Source organism: Pyrus communis, chromosome 17 (assembly GCF_041283825.1).
Source record: "Pyrus communis isolate YQ-2024b chromosome 17, ASM4128382v1, whole genome shotgun sequence".
Lineage (NCBI taxonomy): Eukaryota > Viridiplantae > Streptophyta > Magnoliopsida > Rosales > Rosaceae > Pyrus > Pyrus communis.
In genome coordinates, this window is record NC_142581.1 from 2,942,460 (window position 1) to 2,965,935 (window position 23,476).

At 39.7% G+C, this 23,476-nt stretch overlaps 3 protein-coding genes across 4 annotated transcripts; 2 read left to right on the forward strand and 1 right to left on the reverse strand.

Annotated features, from left to right (window-relative positions):
- Positions 1-2,825: 2,825 nt before the first annotated feature.
- LOC137707923 (cullin-3A-like) lies at positions 2,826-6,707 on the forward strand. Its single transcript, XM_068446867.2, has 2 exons — positions 2,826-3,321; positions 4,340-6,707. The coding sequence occupies exons 1-2, from the start codon at positions 3,161-3,163 to the stop codon at positions 6,378-6,380; spliced, it is 2,202 nt and encodes a 733-aa protein (XP_068302968.1). The 5' UTR covers positions 2,826-3,160; the 3' UTR covers positions 6,381-6,707.
- Positions 6,708-8,860: 2,153 nt separating this feature from the next.
- On the forward strand, positions 8,861-16,494 carry LOC137708032 (uncharacterized). Of its 2 annotated transcripts, XM_088688897.1 has the most exons (5): positions 8,888-9,794; positions 10,148-12,328; positions 12,503-12,774; positions 12,925-13,521; positions 13,659-16,494. In XM_088688897.1, the coding sequence occupies exons 2-5, from the start codon at positions 10,148-10,150 to the stop codon at positions 16,081-16,083; spliced, it is 5,475 nt and encodes a 1,824-aa protein (XP_088545023.1). In that variant the 5' UTR covers positions 8,888-9,794; the 3' UTR covers positions 16,084-16,494. The 2 variants fall into 2 exon arrangements, with proteins under 2 accessions (XP_068303096.2, XP_088545023.1); XM_068446995.2 differs by having other exon boundaries at positions 8,861-12,328.
- A 379-nt stretch (positions 16,495-16,873) lies between these two features.
- On the reverse strand, positions 16,874-21,369 carry LOC137707809 (NAP1-related protein 2). Its single transcript, XM_068446725.2, has 10 exons — positions 21,147-21,369; positions 19,678-19,800; positions 19,525-19,575; positions 19,311-19,385; positions 19,014-19,127; positions 18,863-18,924; positions 18,453-18,510; positions 18,100-18,156; positions 17,793-17,843; positions 16,874-17,220 (listed from the first exon to the last, which is right to left on the reverse strand). The coding sequence occupies exons 1-10, from the start codon at positions 21,273-21,275 to the stop codon at positions 17,167-17,169; spliced, it is 774 nt and encodes a 257-aa protein (XP_068302826.2). The 5' UTR covers positions 21,276-21,369; the 3' UTR covers positions 16,874-17,166.
- Between the last annotated feature and the right edge of the window lie 2,107 nt (positions 21,370-23,476).

The following is a 23,476-nucleotide window of genomic DNA, read 5'->3' on the forward strand; positions in this document are numbered from 1 at the left end:
GACAAGGTCATGATGCTTTTTTGTTATCTTCAAGAGAATGATAAGGAAATGATTGAAGGTCACATGAACAGATTAGTTCATATGGAGAGCTCAGGCTTAGTTAATATGCTTGTGAATGACAAATATGACGACTTGGGAAGAATGTATAGCTTGTTCTGCAAGGTGCAGAATGGACTTGTAATAGTGCTTACATCCGAGATACTGGTAAGTAGCTAGTTACTGACCTAGAAAGGTTAAGGGATCTTGTGGATTTTGTGCAGCATCTCTTGGATTTGAAGGATAAATATGACAAGGTTATCAGCTTGGCGTTTAACAATGACAAAACATTCCAGAATGCTCTAAATTGTTCTTTTGAATACTTCATTAATTTGAATGCCCGGTCCCCTTAATTCATTTCTCTGTTTGTGGATAACAAGCTTCGGAAATGACTGAGAGGGGTTAGTGAGGAAGATGTAGAGGTTGTGCTTGATGATATGGTCATGATGCTTTTCCGTTATCTTCAGGAAAAAGATGTCTTTGAAAAGTATTACAAACAACACTTGGCAAAGAGGCTTCTTTCTGAGAAAACTGTTTCTGATGATGCAGAAAGAAGTCTGATTGTTAAGCTCAAAATAGAGTGCGGATATCAGTTTACTTGTAAACTGGAGGGTATGTTCATTGATATGAAGATCTCTCAGGATACGATGCATGGATTTTACTCAACTGTGGGACCTCAGTTAGGCGATAACCTAACGCTAATTGTCCATGTCCTCACGACAGGTTTATGGCCTACTCAACTAAGTGCCACCTGTAACCTTCCAGCAGAAATTTTGTGGGTATGTGAGAAGTTCAAGAGTTACTATCTTGGGACCCATACTGGCCGGAGATTGTTGTGGCAAACTAATATAGGCACAACTGATTTAAAATCAACTTTTGGAAAGGCCCAGAAGCATGAGCTGAATGTTTCCACATATCAGTTGTGTGTACTGATGCTATTTAACAACGCTGATGGGTTGACGTATAAGGAAATTGAGTAGGCTACAGAGATACCAGTCGTTGACTTGAAGAGGTGCCTGCAATCTCTGGCCTGTGTTAAAAGGAAGAACGTTCTTCGGAATGAGCCAATGAGCAAGGACATAGCTGAGGAAGATGCCTTCTTTTTTAGTGACAAGTTCACAAACAAGTCCTTCAATATAAAGATTGGTACTGTGGTTGCCCAAAGGGAGACTGAACCAGAAAATGTAGAAACCCGACGGAGAGTAGAGGAAGACATGAAGCCACAGATTGAGGTAGCGATTGTGAGGATTATGAAGTCAAGGCAAGTCCTGGATCACAATAACATTGTTGCCGAGGTGACAAAACGGTTGCAGGGGCTATTTTTGCCTAACCCTGTTGTAATAAAGACACGAATCGAGTTTCTCATTGAGCGGGAGTTTTTGGAGAGGGATAAAACAGATGGAAAATTGTACAAGTACCTTGCTTGAAAGGAAAAGAAAACCATGGTTGGTTTATTTTCTTCTTTATTTGTGGCTTTTGGCACAATCATGTATGATTTATCCTACATTTGGTCAATCGAAATGTTGTTCTTGGACCATTACGGGCTGCGGGTGGGTTTCGATGAAGTACGTTAATGTATGTTTGTTGCTTAAATCTTTTTTCATGTTTTATTCAAGTTCTCCGAATGGGATGATGAACTATCAATCTTATTACATAGAATGTTGATACCAATACGTGGATTAACCATAGTGTCCGAGGATCGAATCCCGTCAACTGTACAACCACAGACCCATAAAGCCCCTACTCGACCACTCGATCATTTAGGCCCACCCACCTTCAATCTCTGGTTTGACCTCCCTCTTTTTGTTGGAGGCCGATTAGAACGAGTAGAGAACAAGAACACTCTCTTTTTTAAGTGTGAGATGAAACAAAATAGTAAATGACGGTATCCCATATATAAATGTCACATGCCAAAACCAATGAAATTTATTAGGCAGTTTAATTCGGTTTAGCCGGTTTCCCGTATAGGCAACATCAAACCATTCCAATCTAATTACAACTTGGTTCATTTTAATTAAATATTAATACATTTTTAGCTTTAAAACCAACCAAATCGGTCGAATTGGCTCTACCAACGTTATACCTTACCATAAAAACATTTGAGTTACAAGCTTTTAAAATTGCGCTAACAGTGTTAAGAGAGAGATTTTTAACTCTAGTCAAGTGGTCAGCATTTTACCTACATATACGTAATGCTACTCACTTAAAGTCCTCATTTTGAGTATCTATACATCTTTTTATATAAACCTTACTAACTCAAATCCCTTTTATTACACTCAAATAAAATTCTAACTGGTAAAAAAGAGAAAACAAAAAGAGAGAAGAAGATTTGATGTCGAATCCTTCTTGATGGTGAGCTGGGGTTTATTAGTCTTTTTACGCTCAGCATCTACGAATCAAAAAGGGCTAACGAAGGAGAAAAGAGTTGTCTCAAATTGTCCAAAGAGAAATGTTACCAAAACTCTCTCAAAAGTGAGATTTTTTAAAAATTCTCTGTCAACTCATATATTTGGCACAATATTTTATAATATTGCCATGAAAATTAACGTATAGAAAGTTCCATCCTAAGAGAGTTTTTTTAGCATATATCTTGTTCACATAATAATGTAAAAAGTCATTTAGTACTAAGGTCTGATAATTTTTCTCTTCACATGTAAGTGAGAGGTTTTAAGTTCGAATCTTATGGATATCGAATTCGATATCAAATTAAGTTGCCTATTACGATGCTTAACCGAACTTCTTCTCCCAATAATATAAAATATATTTTTGTACTAAAAAATAATAATAATGCAAGAACACCAAATTTATTAAAAATAAAAAAAAATCACAAAATAAAGCCGTCGACATTTCTCACTCTCTCTTGCGTCTCCGTTATCATTATCCCCGGGTTGTCCTGTTTCCAATTGGAAACCCCTGATTTCTTCGTCCCAAACCCCTGCATCTCCAAAACCCCTTTCTCACGTGCTCTGATCGTTTGATCTTCTTCCCAATTCGGGTCAACAGCCAGGGTTTTCTCGCAGTACCCGAACCGCCCGATCTCAATCGGGTTTCTAGGGTTTGGAATCGGGACCGCGTATCGGTTAATCGGAGGTGTTAGGCTTTCAGCTGAGTTGAGTTCGAGAAGATGAGTGGTCAGAAGAAGAGGAACTTCCAAATTGAAGCCTTCAAACATCGGGTCGTGGTTGATCCGAAGTACGCTGAGAAGACGTGGAAGATCCTGGAGCATGCGATTCATGAAATTTACAATCACAATGCTAGCGGGCTCAGCTTCGAGGAGCTCTACAGGTTTGCTGCTTAGCTCTTTCGATTAACGCAAAAGGATATGTAATTACGCATGAATTATGATCTAGTTTTTGGGTAATGAAAATGTTGATTCTTGTTAGGAGGTGATAATTTGTTCTGGGTTTGTTGGATAACTTCATTTCTGAACACTATTAGTTAAAGTTTGATTAATTTGTGAGATACAGCTTTAAGTATGATGATCGTACTCTTATGTTGCTTTCGGGGTGTATGATTGCTTTTTCGCCCTAGTTTTTTGTTTGTGATCCAGTTTCTCAGTTTACATGTTGATTTAGGTGTAATTGATGGTCTTATGGTCTACTTGTGTAAGGAGTGGGTTGATGACTCGTGGCGGATTGCATTGTATCTAATAAATTGTGTACTTCCCGATAGTTATTTCTTAATTTTGTGCATGTTTCCCTTTGGTAGTGTGAGAGCTTACTTTGTGTAGTTATGGTAGGAATTTGAGTGATTATAGGCTATTTAAAGGTTTGGCATATTTATTTGTTTCCAAAATTACGTGTCACGATAATTCTAGGATATCTTTCTGGTTGATCACGAGGTGCCAGGATATCATTGTATTATCTCTTATCTATGTTGCTTATATCTGTTCTACATTACCATTTGTGCTTATTTATGCTAGAGAGTGTTAGTCTTGTCTCTTCTATCCCCTTGTAGTGTATTTGTTGGTAGTCTGATAGATTTTACTTCCATTGCACCTTAATTGTCATTCCATTATTAGTTCAGAATTATGGAATGATCGTGAACTGTGTATTGCTTAGGAAAAATTTGGACCTTATTTTCCACCTCATTTGTGAGTTATATGATTTCGTGCCATGACTTGATTCGCTATATTGATAAGAGTGTAATTTGAGGAAAGCGGATTCTGTCTGTTTAGCATTTCCAGTTTGGTATTCTCATTTTGCAAAGATAACTTGCAAGTGGATTTGATTCTTATGTATAATTACTGTTTGTTTCACATGACTTTATGCTTCTGATGTTTAATAATATGGCGTAAATTCAGGAATGCTTATAATATGGTTCTGCACAAATTTGGAGAGAAACTCTACTCCGGTTTGGTGACAACCATGACTCATCATCTAAAAGAAATATCTAAGTCAATTGAAGCTGCTCAGGGAGAGTTGTTTCTGGAAGAGCTGAACCGGAAATGGGCAGAGCATAACAAAGCGTTGCAGATGATCCGAGACATATTGATGTACATGGATAGGACCTTCATCCCAAGCACCCACAAGACCCCTGTTCATGAGCTTGGGTTGAACCTGTGGAGGGATGTTGTTATCCATGCTAGCAAAACCCGGTCTAGGCTTTTGGATACACTTCTTGAGCTTGTGCACAGAGAAAGGAGTGGGGAAGTAATTAACAGAGGCTTGATGAGGAATATTATAAAAATGTTAATGGATTTAGGTTCTACTGTTTACCAAGATGACTTTGAGAAGCATTTTCTTGAGGTCTCAGCTGATTTTTACCGCTGTGAGTCTCAAGAGTTCATAGAGTCATGCGATTGTGGGAACTATTTAAAGAAGGCTGAGAGACGCTTAACGGAAGAGATGGAGAGAGTGTCCCATTATTTGGATGCTAGAAGTGAAGCTAAGATAACTAATGTGGTGGAGAAGGAGATGATTGAAAGTCACATGAACAGACTAGTTCACATGGAGAGCTCAGGTTTAGTCAATATGCTTGTGGATGACAAATATGACGACTTGGGAAGAATGTATAGCTTGTTCCGCAGGGTGCAGAATGGACTTGTAATAGTACGAGATGTCATGACTGCTTACATCCGAGATACTGGTAAGCAGCTAATTACTGACCCAGAAAGGTTAAGGGATCCTGTAGATTTTGTGCAACGTCTCCTGGATTTGAAGGATAAATATGACAAAGTTATCAACTTGGCATTTAACAATGACAAAACATTCCAAAATGCTCTAAATTCCTCTTTTGAATACTTCATTAATTTGAATGCCCGGTGCCCTGAATTCATTTCTCTGTTTGTGGATGACAAGCTTCGGAAAGGACTGAGAGGGGTTAGCGAGGAGGATGTAGAGGTTGTACTGGACAAGGTCATGATGCTTTTCCGTTATCTTCAAGAGAAAGACGTCTTTGAAAAGTATTACAAGCAGCACTTGGCAAAGAGGCTTCTTTCTGGGAAGACTGTTTCTGATGATGCGGAAAGAAGTCTGATTGTTAAGCTCAAAACAGAGTGCGGATATCAGTTTACTTCTAAATTGGAGGGTATGTTTACTGATATGAAGACCTCTCAGGATACGATGCATGGATTCTACTCAACTGTGGGACCTCAGTTAGGCGATAGCCCAACGCTAACTGTCCAGGTCCTCACCACAGGTTCATGGCCTACTCAACCAAGTGCCACGTGCAACCTTCCAGCAGAAATTTTGTGGGTATGTGAGACGTTCAAGAATTACTATCTTGGGACCCATAGTGGCCGGAGATTGTCGTGGCAAACTAATATGGGCACAGCTGATTTGAAAGCGACTTTTGGAAAGGGCCAGAAGCATGAGCTGAATGTTTCCACATATCAGATGTGTGTACTGATGCTATTTAACAACACTGACCGGTTGACATATAAGGAAATTGAGCAGGCCACAGAGATACCAGCCATTGACTTGAAGAGGTGCCTGCAATCTCTGGCCTGTGTTAAGGGGAAGAATGTTCTTCGGAAGGAGCCAATGAGCAAGGACATAGCTGAGGAGGATGCCTTCTTCATTAATGACAAGTTCACAAGCAAGTTCTTCAAGGTAAAGATTGGTACTGTGGTTGCGCAAAGGGAGTCTGAACCAGAAAATCTAGAAACCCGACAGAGAGTAGAGGAAGACAGGAAGCCCCAGATTGAGGCAGCAATTGTGAGGATCATGAAGTCAAGGCGGTTCCTGGATCACAATAACATTGTTGCTGAGGTGACGAAACAACTGCAGGGGCGATTCTTGCCCAACCCTGTTGTAATAAAGAAACGAATCGAGTCCCTAATTGAGCGGGAGTTTTTGGAGAGGGATAAAACAGATAGAAAATTGTACAGGTACCTTGCTTGAAAAAAAAACACCATGGGTTGGTTCCTTTCTTCTTCATTTGTAGCTTTTGGCACAAGCCTGTATGATTTATCCTGCATTTGGTCAGTCGGAATATTGTTCACGGATCATTACAGGCTTTGGGTGGGTTCCGATGAAGTTACATTAATGCATCTTTGTTGCTTAATCTTTCCTCATGTTTATTCAACTTTTCGAAATGGGATGATGGAACTTTGTTGGAAAGAATCATTCTCCTCCTGTATCAGATTTTGAGCACCAGTATTTACGCTCATCCAATGCAGGGTTTGTAAGAGCTCGTTAACTTCAAAATTTATACTGTTGCTTCTGTTAGTACATGGTGATGGTCATTAATAGCTTGTGAAATGATTGCTGTACTCCTCGACGAAGAAAACCATTTCGCAGGAAGCTGGGTAAAACTGAGCTCACAGGAGGATACCATTCCTCGCCCACTGTTTGTGGGATAATCAGCTGGAAATGCTGCAATATTGTTGTGTTATATGAAATCCAGATTGGATGATCCAAGCAAGGCAAAGATTTGACAAATATGTCGATGAAAGGTTAGATTTCCACTTTTGCGCAAAAATGATTTCTTTTGATCTCTGTCCGGTTCTAGGAGACTTAGCATTGTGTATAGTTTGCTTTGATCCTGTGAGGTCGATGCGTGTTCTAATTTGTTGTTTTTCTCTCCCTGGGGTTCAGCTCTTGTCTCAGGCTTTTGGTATTTCTTCAATTTGTTCAGGATTTTGTAATTATCGTTAGCTGAATCAGTTTCCGATTAATTTCAGAAAACCCTCAATAAACTGAAAAAAGCATTGGGAAACCTGAGACAACAGTTGACACCAAAGAGAGAAACAACGGAGTTTAAGACTTTATGTAACTACTAGTCTCTTGCCACATGCTAACGGCGTGTCATTATGCTCCTTTTTTAGTTTATTCTCAGTTAGTTTTTTGGTTATCATAATATGCTTTTTTTTATTTTTATTTTGATTATTTTGCTGATTTTTCCTTTATTTAATTAAGTTGTTCTTTTAAAAGTTGTAAGAATGGAGGGCCACTTTTGGTATATGAATGTTTCACCAAATCTGTGTTCTCCCTTCATACAGAGAGACAAAAGCTTTTTTTTGGGTCTGGGAGTGAACTTTATAAGTTGGAGATGAGATCATGAGATGATGAATGGAACCAAACAAATTATGGCAATTAATATTTTTATTTGTTTGGCACACTCCAACTCTCACATAAAACTTTTAAATTGAGAAATAATGGGTAATTTCCATTTACTTTAGATGTCGGAGACGAGATACTGGAGAAAACTAAACAAAGTAGAAGTTTCTTATTTGGTTAATTTGTTTAGTTCCCTCTAGTTCTCACATACGACTTTTAAAAGATGACTGGAATGTTGAGAAGTTTTTATGTGTAGGCACCGGATATGAGATATTGGAGAAAACTAAACAAACTAGGAAGCTTCCATCGGGAGATTAATTTGTTTAGCCCTCTCCTATTCTCAAATATGGCTTTTAAAGCCGGAAATGAGATATTGGAGGAAACCAAACAAAGTAAAAATTCCCTGGTGGAATTTGTTTAGTCCCCTCCAATTCTCACATACGGCTTTCAAAACAACAATGAAATGTTGAATTGATTTTGGAGAGACAGTGGTAGATAAGATGTAGGAGGAAACCGAACCATGTTTCGGAATTAGGTTCAGTGTCCGTCAACTCTCATTTGCAACCTCTTCTTTCCGAGTCAATTGAAAGACTGAAGAGCAAGCAACCATGTATTTATAGGCATTTTCATTCCTCAGATCTCAACGAGAGATGTAAGATCTTTCCTTCATGCATTTGGTAATTCATGGGAGCAAAATTTGCATGCTACTACGGTACTACTGACCGTCAAGGTCTAGCATACTGACAAAATGGATTATGGGCCCCCAAACAAAGTTGTAAGTAAAACCTGGTGGGGTATTTTTGTGCTCGACCGTACATACGGGCCCAAGTTCATTCAGTTTGATGCGGCAATTGGACGCTAAAGGAAGCCCATAAACAAACCCAATACGATGAGTGATTGATGTAGTTGAGGTTACTTACCTTGGGGTGTCACGTAGTGTTATTTTAAATGAAATTTTAATGAAACATTTTTGGTACTGTTTATTTTTAACGAAAAATCACATGTTTACATTTTCTTAGTACTATTCACTACATTTGTATTTGTCTTAATCTAATGATCATAGGGTTTCATATTTGGATGATTTTTGGTAGACATTGATATTTGGAGGAAGTGTTAAAAGATAAACAATTCAAATTATTAAAATACATAACAAAGTGGGCCTCACAAAATTATGTGTAAAAAATTATGTAAAAAAAATAATGCCATAAATCCATCCTTATAATAATACAATAACTCAAACTATTCATAAAAAAAACAAAAAACAAAATGATTGTACTAAATAGTACACAAGTTCAACATCAACATCCCCAATTGCTTATTCAATTAGACTAAATGTGTCTGTTCGGTCTGACGTATGCCCTACATATTGGTTCCAAGTTTCAAACACTAGCAACGCTGCCGGCTCCAATCAGAGCTCACAATTTCCAACCATGTCCTCCAAATGGCGCGCAATCCAGCACCGCCACCGCTACACCTACAACACCGTCGTATTCCCCGCCACCTACACCGATTCCCTGAATTCCCTCCCGCCGCAAATCGCCACCTCAAAGTTCTTCTCCCTCCTCAAAGAGCTAGTCTCTCTGAACTCCACCTACTCCCAGCTCAACCACACCAAGGGCCTCGCCGCTGCTTTCGGCGACGTACTCGCCTGTGGGGACGAAGCTCTGGTCTCCGAAGCGGCGCCGTTTTACTTGGAGCTTCTGTTTCTGGAAAATTCATTGCCTCTGCATAAAACTCTCGTCTCTGTTTTGGCAAAGGCGCGAACTTTCCAGCCTCTGATCCGGCGGTGCTATCGGAAGCTATGCGAAGACTACGGCGGCGGCAGGGGGAAGCGGTTCTGTGTGTCCCGGTCGGCCTTATCGGTAATGGGTATGCCAAAGTTGGGGTTTTTGGTTGAAATTGTGGAAGAATGCGCCGTTTTAATTGCATCCGATACGGTTTCGAGCTTGGATGCTCTGATTTCGGAGACGAAAGCGTACTCTCGGCCTTCTCCGATCGTTATGGAGCAATGCCAGGAGGCTCTGTCTTGTTTGTATTATCTGCTTCAGCGCTTCCCTTCGAAATTCGAGGAGTTTAATGGTGGTTCTGATAATGATGGTCGATTGAATGTGTTGGAGATGAGTGTGACTGTCGTTTTGAGCGTTCTGAAGTCGGTGGCGTTTTCGAGAGATTGTTATGTGGCTGCTGGAGTGAGCTTCTGTGCAGCTCTGCAAGTGTGTCTCGGCCCCGAAGAGCTCGGCTTGTTTATAATTGAAGGTATTTTTCACCCAACTGATTGTATTAGTAGTTTAGATGCTAATGCTGATAGTGAAAGGAGGAATGTCATTGCCAAACTTCCTTATAAAGGGGATATGTACACCGAAATTCGTAGTTTATCTGACATGAGTAGACTTTGCTTGATACGGGGGATTCTTACTGCGGTTTCGAGGGCAGTGCTTAATACCCATTTTGATGTGTCAAAGGGTAGTTCGAATGGCTACGAGAGTCATACGAGTGGTGGCAACTGCGTTAAGACTATACTGTATGATGGAATTTTGCCTGAGTTATGTAACTACTGCGAGAACCCTACCGATAGCCATTTTAACTTTCATGCATTGACTGTGTTGCAGATGTGTTTGCAACAAATAAAAACTTCAATGTTAGCTAGTCTTACCATCACATCCAAGGATTATGATCCGATCCCAGTGGAGATGGGAACCTGGATATTGAGGATCATATGGAATAATTTGGAAGATCCTTTGAGTCAAACAGTCAAACAAGTTCATCTCATTTTTGATCTCTTCCTAGACATTCGATCCACTCTTCGCTGGTCAGAAGGTAGTGAGAGAATAAGGTCATTCTTGCAAAGCATTGCTTCAGATCTTCTTCGTCTGGGTCCTCGCTGCAAGGGAAGATATGTTCCTTTGGGTTCACTGACAAAGAGATTGGGTGCAAAAACTATGTTGGATATGAGTCCTGGCTTGCTGTTTCAGACTGCACATGCGTACATTGATGATGATGTGTGCTGTGCTCTCACGTCATTTTTGAAGATTTTACTTGAGGACTTGCGTAACGAGTGTTGGAGAAGTGATGGTATTGAAGGTGGTTATGTGCTTTATAGGGGGCATTGTCTGCCTCCATTTTTGTCTGGACTTGCTTCTGGGGTTTCAAAGCTCCGCTCTAATTTGAACACTTATGCTCTGCCAATTTTACTTGAAGTGGACAAGGACAGTATATTTGCTATGCTTGCTTTTATTTCAGTTGGTCTGAGCAAGGGTGAAAGTCAACTGTTATGTCCTGAGCTCTATCATGGAAACATGGAACTGAGAGTTGAACAGAAAGTGGCCATCTTAGTTTCACTGCTGAAGGTATCTCGTTTACTTGCATTGCTTGAAGGGGACATTGATTACGCAGCACATGAAAATTTTGGTGAACTAGAAACAAATTTCCCCGACCGACAGGCTCTTGTTTCTATCAAGGGGATAAAGGTTGAAGTTTGTGTTGAGTGGCTAGTGCTGGCATTGACCCATGTTGATGATTCATTACGCGTGGATGCTGCAGAGACACTTTTCTTGAATCCCAAGACAGCTAGTTTACCTTCCCATTTAGAGCTCATGTTATTAAAGGAAGCAGTGCCATTGAACATGAGGTGTTGCTCTACAGCTTTCCAAATGAAGTGGAGTAGCTTGTTCAGAAAGTTTTTTGCTCGGGTCCGAACAGCCTTGGAGAGACAAATTAAGCAGGGACGCTGGCAACCCCTGGAGCATAGTAACAGCAATGGAATGCATCCTTCAAATGGAAGTGAACATACTGAAGCAAACAGAGCGAGCGATCTTTTTTATTTCATGAGGTGGTTAAGTTCATTTCTGTTTTTCTCTTGCTATCCGTCTGCACCTTATAAGAGAAAAATAATGGCAATGGAGCTCATTCTAATAATGCTCAATGTTTGGTCCATTGCGCCTGCTACTCAAGAAAAAAATGGTTCTTTATGTGTGGAAGACCGGCTCTATCCGTATAATAAAGGAATGACCTCACCTGATTCAACTTTGTTGTTAGTGGGATCCATAATTGATAGCTGGGACAAGCTGAGAGAGAATTCTTTTCGCATCTTGTTACATTTTCCAACCCCACTTCCTGGAATTTCAGATGAAGGTATGGTCAAGAATGTGATTTTATGGGCTAAGAAATTAGTTTGCAGTCCACGAGTGAGAGAAACTGATGCTGGAGCTCTGACCTTAAGGCTGATTTTCAGGAAGTATGTCTTACAGCTAGGATGGACTGTTCAAGCTTCAGTTAATGTAGCTTGTCTTCGTACAGAGTCTGCCATGGAAAACGGAGATAATCAAACTTATAATACTGGATATCCCGTGATGGAATATGTTAGGTCACTAATTGATTGGTTGGACGTTTCCATAGAGGAAGGGGAGAAGGATCTTTCTGAAGCTTGTCGGAACAGCTTTGTTCACGGGGTATTACTCACTCTACGATATGCTTTTGAGGAATTGGACTTCAACTCTGACATAGCACAGTCTAGTATCTCAGGGATGAGACATTCACTAGAGAAGCTCTTGGAGCTTGTAATGCGAATAACTTCTTTGGCACTTTGGGTGGTTTCTGCAGATGCTTGGCATCTCCCTGAGGACATGGATGAAGTGGTTGATGATGATGATTCTTTCTTATCAGAGGTTCCAGATGAGGTGGAGGTTAAAACATCTCAGTTGGAGGATGAAGACAAAAACTACAAACTTGTCCAGAGTAACAGGCGATCAGAACAAAGTGTAATGGTTGGCTGTTGGCTTGCGATGAAAGAGGTAATTAAATTGGCGTTACTTATGGGTTTGTGTTGGAGTGCAGTTAATAAGTCATTGATATGATAAATGCCTAGGATATATGATGTTGTAGTACGTACGTATTATGTACTGTCGAGACCAAGGTTTTGTAAATGTATGTCAATGTGACCATGTTATTTTTGCCTTAATTTTCAGGTGAGTCTTCTTTTGGGAACTATCACAAGAAAGATTCCTTTACCAAGTAGCCCTTCCTCAGAATTATTAGATTCAGAAGCCACCTCTTGTTGTGCTTCTGATGCTTCAGTTCTGATGGCTTCCGATGCAATGCTTGATTTGAAACAACTTGAACGAATTGGGAATCACTTCTTGGAGGTCCTTTTGAAGATGAAGCACAACGGTGCAATTGATAAAACAAGGGCCGGATTTACAGCGCTTTGCAACCGTTTACTGTGTTCAAATGATCCCCGGTATGTTTCTTCTTTTCTTTTCCTTTTTTTTTCTTTTTTTTTTTTAAATTATTTTTCTAGTTTGGACATTGTAATATTATATACTATTATGTATAAGGTTTCTGTGCATCTCATGACTTTTATTTGTTGGATTATGCCGTCCTCATTCAGACTTTGCAAGTTAACAGAAACCTGGATGGAGCAGCTTATGGACAGAACCGTGGCCAAGGGTCAAACAGTGGATGACTTGTTAAGGAGAAGTGCAGGTATTCCTGCTGCGTTTATAGCACTGTTCCTCTCAGAGCCAGAAGGTGCACCTAAGAAACTTCTCCCACGGGCTCTACGGTGGCTCATAGATGTTGCTAATGCATCTATTGTGGGTCTGGTTGAAACCAACAGCTCTAATGGCGACATGGGTAAATTGCCCTCAAGAAAGTCGGGCAAAGTTTTTGAGTCTCTGGTGCCGTCAGATATAGATATTAGCGACAAGGTTTCAAAGATCCGTGATGAGGGTGTCATTCCTACTGTACATGCATTCAATGTCCTCAGAGCCGCCTTCAATGATACCAACCTGGCTGCTGACACCTCAGGTTTTTCTGCTGAGGCTATGATTGTTTCAATTCGCTCCTTTTCTTCTCCCCACTGGGAGGTTCGGAACAGTGCTTGTCAGGCATACACTGCTTTGGTACGTCGGATGATTGGATTCCTTAATGTCCAAAAACGAGAGTCGTCAAGACGTGCACTAACTGGGGTTGAATTTTTTCATCGGTATGGATGCCTTGACTAATTATGGATGCCTTGACTAATTATTTCTTACTGTCATGGGTTCTTGCTGAATGCTTTGACATTTTATTAGGTTTTCTGAGTAAACTTTTACCTAATCAAAATATCCTTTTTCCTTGAAGGTATCCCTTATTGCATCCATTTCTATTCAAGGAACTGAAAGTTGCGACAGTGTTGCTTGCGGACGGGATATCTGGACAATCTGAATCCAACCTAGAAAATGCTGTGCACCCAAGCTTGTGCCCCGTCTTGATTCTGTTATCCAGGCTGAAGCCATCAACAATCGCAAGTGAGACTGGAGATGACGTGGATCCTTTTTTGTTAATGCCCTTCATTAGAAAGTGCTCTACCCAAAGCAATCTAAGAGTCCGTGTTCTTGCATCTAGAGCTTTAACAGGCCTTGTATCTAATGAGAAGCTGCCAAGTGTTCTCCTCAATATAGTATCTGAGTTGCCCAGAATAGATGACCAAGCTGCACTGACTCCCGAATCGTCCCTATTACTTCACAAAACTGAAAGAAGACACCAGAGTTCATATAATTGGATCCATGGAATTCTACTGCAGTTGAGTTCTCTCCTGGATACAAACTGTAGAAATCTGGCTGATTCCTCAAAGAAAGATCAGATTCTTGGTGATTTGTTTCAAGCTCTTTTAGCGCATTCATGGATCGGAAAGCCCAGATTGTGCCCTTGTCCAATCCTCAATGCTTCTTTCCTAAAGTTACTGGATCACATGCTCAGTATTGCAAGGACGTGCCATACTAGCAAAAAAATTTATGCTCTTCGCAACCTAACTTTGGAGTTATCTACAGAATGCTTAGATGTAAAGGTTTCTAACGGGCATTCATATTATGATCCAACCATGGCAGAACTCCGACAACAAGCAGCAGTCTCCTATTTCAGTTGCGTGTTTCAAGCATCAGAGAAAATGGCTGAAGATGTTTTTCAGACGCCTCAGAGGTATTCTCAGAATAATTCAAGATATGCAGAGATACCTGAAATGGAAAACTCTTTTGCGGGACTCCAGGAAAGGCTGGTCCGCTCTTTGTCAGATTCAGATTATGAAGTTCGACTTGCAACATTGAAGTGGCTGCTGAAATTCATAACATCAACAGAATCTGGTAACGAGTCCCATGACATCAGCAGTGAGATTAGGGTTATTCAGCACTGGGTCAGAACTAACCTCCAAACGACATTGGTTAATATATTGGATGTGGAGAAGTACCACAGATGCTCATATTACATACTGAGGATTCTATTCACTTGGAACACGCTGCAGTTCCAGAAACTTGGGGATGCAAAATGCACGGAAACAATTTACGTTGGCAGTATGGAATGTGATTCTGTGTTTCTGCTTTGGGATAAGTTGATTTCCTTGTACAAGGTCACAAGACATGCAAAAGCTCAACAAACACTCATCTGCTGCTTCGGAATCTGCGTAAAGCGGTTTGCAGGTTTATTTACAACTTCTATTCTTATTGACAACAGTGACTCTGATTGGTTAGAACAGTTGACCCGACTTTATAGCATAATTTCCTTTTTCACCAACGTAATTATGAAACATAGTGCTTCGTCTGAGCCAATAAACATGCGCATGGCAGCGGCAGAGTCTATCATAGCATCTGGTTTGCTAGAGCAAGCTGCGCTTATCAGTTCCACTGTATTCAATAGCCGAATCCCTTCTGAAAATTCATGCTCTACTTTTGAACCAAAAGAAGCGGTTAATTTCTACGGGCATCAAATACTAGATATATGGTTCACATGTATCCAGCTGCTGGAGGATGAAGATGATGAGATTAGAGAAAGGCTTGCCATTGGTATTCAGGGGAGTTTTACGAGCAAAAGATCTGGAAGCTCTCGTAGTGGAGTTGTTCCGACTCAAGTGGAGAAAGTGATCGGGTCTTGTTTTGAGCATCTATCTTCCATCTTTGGTCACTGGATTGGGTATTTCGATTATCTTTTACGCTGGGTGCTGAATGCATCAAATCGTGAGGTGCTGAAAGGAGATCTTGTGAGACAGGTATTTGATAAGGAGATCGATAATCATCATGAGGAAAAGCTGTTCGTCTGTCAACTATGCTGTTCGCAACTGGAGAACCTTCCGTTTTCAAAATCTTGGGCAGCTGACTTTCTGAACAAGCAACAGTTTAGTGATTATCTACGCGATTGGAGACTCAGATTTTCTTGCCAGTTGACTGCATTTGCCAAGGACCGCATCGCGAAACTAGGTGGAGCTGATTGGGTTGGTGGAGCGGGCAACCACAAGGATGCATTTCTGCCGCTTTATGCCAATTTGCTTGCCTTTCATACCCTCTCGAAGTGCGTACTCAATGGGAAAACTGGTGATAACAAGCATCTACTGTCTGATGTTGCAGAACTCGGTAAAGCTATCAATCCGTTTCTCAGGAACCCTTTGATCTCTAACCTGTATTTGTTGGTCGTTAAATCGCACGAGGATGCTGTTGGCTCCAACGGTGACAACGTGATCCCTAAATTGGGAGAGGATGCAATATGGGATGGATTCAATCCCTATTTTCTTCTTAGTTAAGGTGTAATTTGTGCAAATACAATAGCCATGGAGGATTCATATCGTTCGCTATTTGGGAGATTTTGGAGAATTTCAAGGAAATGTTGGCATACACTTCAGCTGGGAATACAGTTGCTCTGAATTCCAACTTTCATATTGCACTTTTTTTTTAATTTTTTTTTTATACAAGCAATATTAGGAGGGGAAGAATTCGAACTCTGAGAGTCTGGTGCAGAAGTTGAATGCTTTTTAGAGAACCGATTTTTCGGCCGGACATGTTTGAGGAATCTCGGTGATGTGGGTTGTTGACGGCGGTCTTCTTTATTTTATGGCTTTTTAGCCAAAGTGGTTCCTGAGATTTGTAACACTCCTCACTTTGATTCCTGAAATTTGAAATCAATAGAAATGGTCTTTAAGATTGTTCATCATCAATCATGTTGGTCATTTCGTAAAAAATTATGTTAAATAAGGATTAAAATGACAAAAATACTTTCAATTTAACAAACCATAGGCCAAAAGGATTTGACAAAAAAGTGAAGGCATTTTTGTCATTTTATTTTTATTTAATAGAGATTTTTCTTGGAATGACCAAAATGATTAATAATGGACAATCTTAAAAACCACTTCTATTGATTTCAAATCTCAAGAACCAAAGTGAGGAGTTACGCAAATCTTTACCTAACAAGATCTGTAAGGTTTAAGCCCTTGAGGTTAGCTCAGGCGACGAGGAAGGGCGGGTTGTTTGGTCGGGATTAGGGGTCCTAAGCCCCGGGATTCGATTATCCCCAATGTAACGAAAAAAACCAACATCTTTTAAGCTTTAAAACCTCATTGGCTATAAGACTGAATTGTATAAGAACGTCTACAAAGTCGTATCCAATTAAGTGAGGTCAGCTGCATGAATCCTAAAACAGACTCTGCGCACCAAAACAAAACCCAAAAGGCCTAAACGATAAACTGAGACTAATTTATATGCGACAAGTCTGCTGTGGGGGATTAATAAGCTACAAGTCCTCTTCTCTTCCCATGTATCCTACTACAACGGTACATATCGCTGATCGACCAAGACATAATCCATGAAAGAGAAGTCGGCCCGAGAAGAATCTAGCTATCTTCCTCGTCATCGTCGTCTTCATCATCTTCTTCGTCACCATTCTCCTGCACATATGCATTCAGAAGTTGTTAGTCACCAATTCCACACTAACATCCAAGGTGATCAACTCTCACTAGAAGGAATATATACTCGTAAGACTCGAGGGGATGGGATCCTGTTTTGTGGGGCATGAGTGGGCTGATCGACCAGCCTCTCATAACCCGCCCATGAATATGAAAAGTAAAACCATGCTCCGAAAGCAGAACTGAATTTGCTGTTATGGTTTTGTAACACGTTGGCGTGCCACTGCGTTATGCAAGAGCAAGAACTCTATTCGGTACAGACAACATGTAGTGACTCAGACTATTTTCACAATGCAACCATTTGCCACAGTAAAAGGAGGCAAAACAAAGAAACACAGAGAACCTATCGAATCGTCAACTAAACTACGGATATATCACTCGCATGACATGCCTATACACACCACAGAAGATGTAATTCATGTAAGCATCACATTTTTTCAACATCGGGTCTAACCACAACCCGCATTAGTAATAAACCATTTTTTCTGTATGAGTTAGAAAAGAAGAATAATGATGTACACAACATATAGGCAATGAAATTTCGTCTTCGTTACCATTTCATCATCTTCAGAATCCTCTTCATCGACCTCCTCCTCATCAGCCTCCTGAAACAACAAATATAAAAAGTTACCCTGCCTGCCCGGGTTAGTCTTGGTAGATAGATTAGCACTCCCAACAAGTCCTGGAGATAGACTAGCACTCCCGACAAGTCTAGGAGACGAGAATCCATCCCGTTTGTTCCAAAGGCCTTAAAAAAGGGATCTATAGATGTTACCCAAGTACTTTTAAATAAAAAAAACCGAAGTGATCAGTTGATGTATTAAAAATAACAAATATACACTCATGAAGAGAGACTATTACGTTATTAAAATACTTTAGAGGGTTGGGCCATAAGTCATTCTTAATTATCTCTACCACCTGCAATGTCACAGTAAATGAAAGATCAGTAGAGATTAAAAAGGAAAATAAAAGCAGATTTTTTTTAACTTCAATTTAAACCGTGCAGGAATTGGCAACAGTTAAACCTTAAAAGGATGAAACTATAACTAAAAACTACACATTGGCAAGCAAATACCATTAATTTTGATGGTTATGAGTGATAACCATCAGGTGATTTTCCTTTTAAAAGAAGCATTTTACATATGAAAAATTAGCATGCACAGATACATACAAGCGTTACTCAGTGAATATAGATAAACAAAAACGGACGTTACCTCATCATGAATCGCATCTATATCTTTATGTTCAGTTTCGTTAAACAAACTGAAGAAGCTGCAATAATTAAAATGCCAATGGGTGAGTCAAAGAGCAAGAACTACAAAATATATATGGAAACAGGAATAAGAAATAAGATCCTCAACGTAATAAATTCCTATGTTAACAAAAATTTGAAGCATTTAATTCTTATTAAAGTAGTACTCAATTGCACCTTTATAAGGGCATACAACATGGAATACATAGCAGTACAAAAGATGTTTTGCTTCTTGGTTCAGATGTACAAAAAACAGGGGACTCACACTTTATGCCAAGCAAAAAGAGGTCCTAATAGCTTATAAACCCTTGAACCCCAGCCTAATAGAACAGATTAGCTATAAACGAACACATAGAATCAAAAGAACATAACCTCTCATCAACATGTGGTCGTTTCTTTCCATTTTTCACGTCAGTAACTCCATTTGCAAGACCCTACACAGTTTACAACTCCAGTTCTATGAAGGGAGAAAAGAAGAGAGAAAAAAGAAGACAAGAGCCAAAGTGGCAAATGCGGTGAATACCATGCCCTCCTTCCATTTGACGGGAGTACCAGTAATTTTTGTTGTCTCACCATCAATATATGTAAAAGTTTTCGTCAGCTTTGTATCTTCAAAATAAGGGTTGTTATTAAAGTTCTGAAACAGAGGCATTAGAAAGAAGCATTAGCAAAGAGTAATTCAAACACTATCAGAGAAAAATGGGCATTATATAATTGGAGCAAAATTCAAAAAGAACAAAGAAAAGCAGCATGCATGGAGAACAGACAATAGAATGTGCGTGTCCCCAAGGTAAAGTCAACACGAAAAGAAGGAGCTTACAAATGTGACGGAGTATCCTATCGTCTTATCATCTTTGAAGTCCACCACATCAATAGACTTTAAATGCTTGAAAATCTATGTGAAGAAGAAAAGAAGAGAATTGGTAAATACACAGAATTGATCAATTCCAGTCAGCTGAGAGAATTAAGACAGTAGGAGGAAACACGAAAATTTACTCTAAAAGTAAAAATTTTTAACAAAGTATTTGTCTGACCTTCTGGTCTTCTGCACTCAAAATATCACAAAGTACAGGATGGCTCATGAACTGCGTGCAACAATAATGCACAAGTTATATACATGCCCAAATTATGTATCAACCATTAAACATTCTAAAAAAGATGAATATGACATATATCGGATCACTAACAGAAGTTAGCCAAAAGTCAGGAATGGTTTTTATTATCTCATTCCGCTTCACATAGACGGGCCTGCGTATCTCGTTATACTTTTGCTCAATTTCCAAAACCTTGTCATTCTCTTCATCATCAACCTGTGGGGTGCCAATGCAATTTCAAGCTTCATCAGCATTATATACCAAAATGAAATCTTAAGCTTATCCAATGAACCAAACCATTCTGATATAAACATTGACAGGTGCTCAAGGCTTAAAGATAACATATACGGGCACATGCATACATCCCTTGTTATTTAAATTCTCCCATCAAAATTTTCCAGAATAACCTTCTTATCACAAATCAACAAATCCAAAAGGAAGGTTTCGTACGAAATTCATTTATTAACATTGTCAGTATATGACCCACTAACGTTGCTAACTACATTTCCCACAAATTGTAAATGCTAGTAATTCTTACGAAGTTGATGAAAAAAGAAACAAAACACTCAATCTTATGCACAAGGTTCTAAAAGACGCAAGGCACTAGTCGGACGGTGGGCTGGGGCCTAGCGCCTAGAAGGCTAAACGGGGCCTAGGCGGGTGCCTAAGTGGATTAGGCGGATTTAAGTAAATCTATTATATTTCGTGTGAATAAGTTTATGTTTATACTCTAAATATATATAATTTCATCATAAACCATAAAATAGAACGACAGTATATTATGAAGTATTGGAACATAATGAAAATATGAGAAACAAGCATATAATGTGTGTTCATTTAAGTATTTAACAAGTCTCTTATAATTTATTGAAAAATAAAATAAAATGCAAAATGAAAGTTATTTGTTTTCTGTCTAAGTGAATCGCAACCTAGGCACCTGCCTGGGCGGGTCTGAGCGAGCTAGGCGGGTGCCTCAGTAAGTCTAGGCGCCTTTTCTTAATTTTCAAATGCCTAGACAGTAATCGGGATGGTTGCCAACTGCCTAGCGCCTAGGTGGGATTTTTAGAACAGTGCTTGTGCGTGATTTTTCTTTTATAATGACGAAAAGAAAGAAATAAGTTTTGGCGAGACTCGCAACTAACCCAAAATGCCTAAATAGACTCTCCATCAATATAAAATTCTAGTTGTTTATTACTAAACCTTGGAAGAAGAAAAAACCCAATTTATCTTTACCCAATGATACTGCCTAAGGTCACATTCTCTAAAACACCAAGAAACATACGAATTCGAATTCGAACAAAAACACCAACCAAACCACAAAAATAAATGAAGGACGAAATTAAAAATATGTAAAGCTCTACACGGTGATTGAATTCCAATACAAATAGCAAAAATTAAAATAAAATCGAAATTGAAATTGAGAGCTACACTTATGAGCTATGATATGCAGACGCCTTTATACATACAAATTGCCAATACATATATTTATACACAAATATACGCAGCAGAGAGAGAGAGAGAGAGAGAGAGAGAGAACAGAGAGAACAGGGAGGTTGCAGAACCTTGTCGAGTTCGTCTTGAACCTCCTGCAACTTCTCGACGGAGAGCACGAGCTCCTTGTCAAGGTGATCGGCGTCGTCCTCCGGAGCTCGCTCAGTGAGCTTGGGCTGCTTCGCCGCGTCCGCCACCATCGTGAGAAAGCAAAACCCTAGCTCTGGAGGCAAAGCAAAACCCTAATTTTACTCTGGAAAGCGAGGGAAAATCAGCGAGAGGGTTTTGTACTGATTGTTGTGCGTGTGTGTACACGAGAGTGAGGTCTCGAGGGCTTTACAGTCTTTTCACATCCTCACCGTAGTGTACGTGTCACTTCTTAAACAACTCCCTTGATGTCCAATCTGTTATTGTCAGAGGTTCCAGCATTGTGGCACATCAAAATATCATTGGGTTTGTAGGCCACGACATGACAAGCTTTGCTGATGTCCAATTTTTATTCTTTTTATAAATCGTAATGCTCCGCTTGGCTTTTCGAAAAATTTAGGAAATTGAAACTAAGAATTTGAAAAGGAGAGAGAGGCTTATGTATATGATCGGCGTATGACAGAGCTGGTTCATCTGAGAGAATTCAAAGGAAAATTTCTAAAGCCAACGACATTGTTAAGGTAAAGCTGAGAAAGGTGCACCGTCGTGCAATTTTGTTTTTTCCTTTCTGTGTAACACCTATTAACATTAATGGTTTGACATGTTATAATGTGAGGGTTAGCATGTCAAAGTGTTAGAAAATTACATGTCATGACTTGTCTCGACATGGTAACCCTCACATCGTGGCACGCCTGAACATCATCGTTGGCCACGACATGACAAGCGTTGCAAACTGTTGGCAGAATGCATGTTATGCACACCATGCATTTTGTCGACAATTCGCAAGGCTTGTTATGGCGTGCCATGATGAAAAGGTTAGCATGTCAAGACGAGTCATTACCAGCCATGCATTTTTCTAACACTTTACCTACTATTTCGAACTAGTTTAAAAAAAAAATCTAGGAAATATATGAAGCGTTCTTACTGGTAATAACCTTTGTAAATATTCAACTCAGATACTGCAAATGTTCTTACCGTTTAAAAGATGCGTAAATATTCAGCTTAGATATTGAACGTGTTCTTTTCGGTAAGAACAAGTGCAAATAAAAGCTGTGTAAATATTTAGCTCATATATTGTATCCACAGCAGATAGTGTCTCTCTCTCCCTCTCAATCACACACAAATGCATAGAGTTAATTGCCTATATAAATTCTGATTGATTTCTTGTTTCAGAATTTTATGGCTTCTCATTAAGCATGGTGCACGAGTGAGCCAGAGGAACAAATAGTGAAATTCCCAATCTGCGGTAAGAAGCACTTGAACCTACTCATGCAGTTCAATGTTGTTAGTATTTATTCTCTATTTGCCTCTTGGAAGCTGGCTCTCAGAATTCAAACTTCGACTGCTAACGTTCATCTCCGTGTCTGCAAAACTGTTAACACTACCAGTAGACAAAGACCTATCGACCTGACAAACTCGCAAGATTGGCGTTTGATATTGCTGAACCCAACCAGTACTGTTAGCCTCAGTAAGTTGATTTTCGAAACGTGTACCAGCTGTACATTTGATTCCACATTCCTAACTATTGGTTTTCAATTTTGATGGTACCAATCAACATAAATGCCATGCTTGTTCAAGAGGCGACGAGGCTTTCTCAAGCACCTGCGAAGCACTTCTAACCATGCAAGATGAAGACACCACTACTGAAAGTGCTTGTGCATGCGTATGTCCTTAATCTATTAGTACGTTCTCAAGTTTCCATACTCTCTGTGTGTGTGCGAGAACTATTCACTCCAGCAACAAGGCAGAGATTTGTAAATACTTCGATTCTCCTCGTGGATGTGTTAGAGGATCCAAGTGCTTTTATGCACATGGAGTGGAGGAGAATCGGAAATGAAGCAGGGAGCAGCCCAGAATCATTTTCGTATTGCTAAAGCATTAGCACTCAAGCGCGTCTTCGGAGGAGGACTTCCTCCTTCAGTAGACTCAGGTTAATCTTGCCACCCTAAGAAAACTCTGTATGTAAGTTTAAGTTGTATGAATTACGAATACTCGAGCATTCTTCATTGATTTGTGTAACAGATGTATTCAACTCTATTTCTCTGGATAACGTAATGTTCATACGTTTCTTTGTGAAGTTTTGAAAACGAATTTGGGCCGGTGGAAGATGCCATGGTCATTTTAGCTCAAATGGAAAACAAGATGCAATCTCGAGACTTTGGATTTGTCAGATCTAAAGAGGAGAAGTCTGTTTCTGCAGCTGTTCAAGCACACTATGTCACCATGGCAGGCAAGCCAGTCGAAATAAAAAGTC

Bases quoted from the DNA above. Each gene is read 5' to 3' on its own strand.
- LOC137707923 (XM_068446867.2), top strand. From the start codon at position 3,161: ATGAGTGGTCAGAAGAAGAGGAACTTCCAAATTGAAGCCTTCAAACAT. The intron at 3,322-4,339 runs GTTTGCTGCTTA...GCGTAAATTCAG, and splicing joins AGCTTCGAGGAGCTCTACAG to GAATGCTTATAATATGGTTC.
- LOC137708032 (XM_068446995.2), top strand. From the start codon at position 8,969: ATGTCCTCCAAATGGCGCGCAATCCAGCACCGCCACCGCTACACCTAC. The intron at 12,329-12,502 runs GTAATTAAATTG...CTTAATTTTCAG, and splicing joins GTTGGCTTGCGATGAAAGAG to GTGAGTCTTCTTTTGGGAAC. The intron at 13,522-13,658 runs GTATGGATGCCT...TTTTCCTTGAAG, and splicing joins GGGGTTGAATTTTTTCATCG to GTATCCCTTATTGCATCCAT.
- LOC137707809 (XM_068446725.2), bottom strand. From the start codon at position 21,275: ATGGTGGCGGACGCGGCGAAGCAGCCCAAGCTCACTGAGCGAGCTCCG. The intron at 19,801-21,146 runs GTTCTGCAACCT...GGCACCCCACAG, and splicing joins TTCAAGACGAACTCGACAAG to GTTGATGATGAAGAGAATGA. The intron at 18,925-19,013 runs GTATTCACCGCA...TAAACTGTGTAG, and splicing joins TCAAATGGAAGGAGGGCATG to GGTCTTGCAAATGGAGTTAC.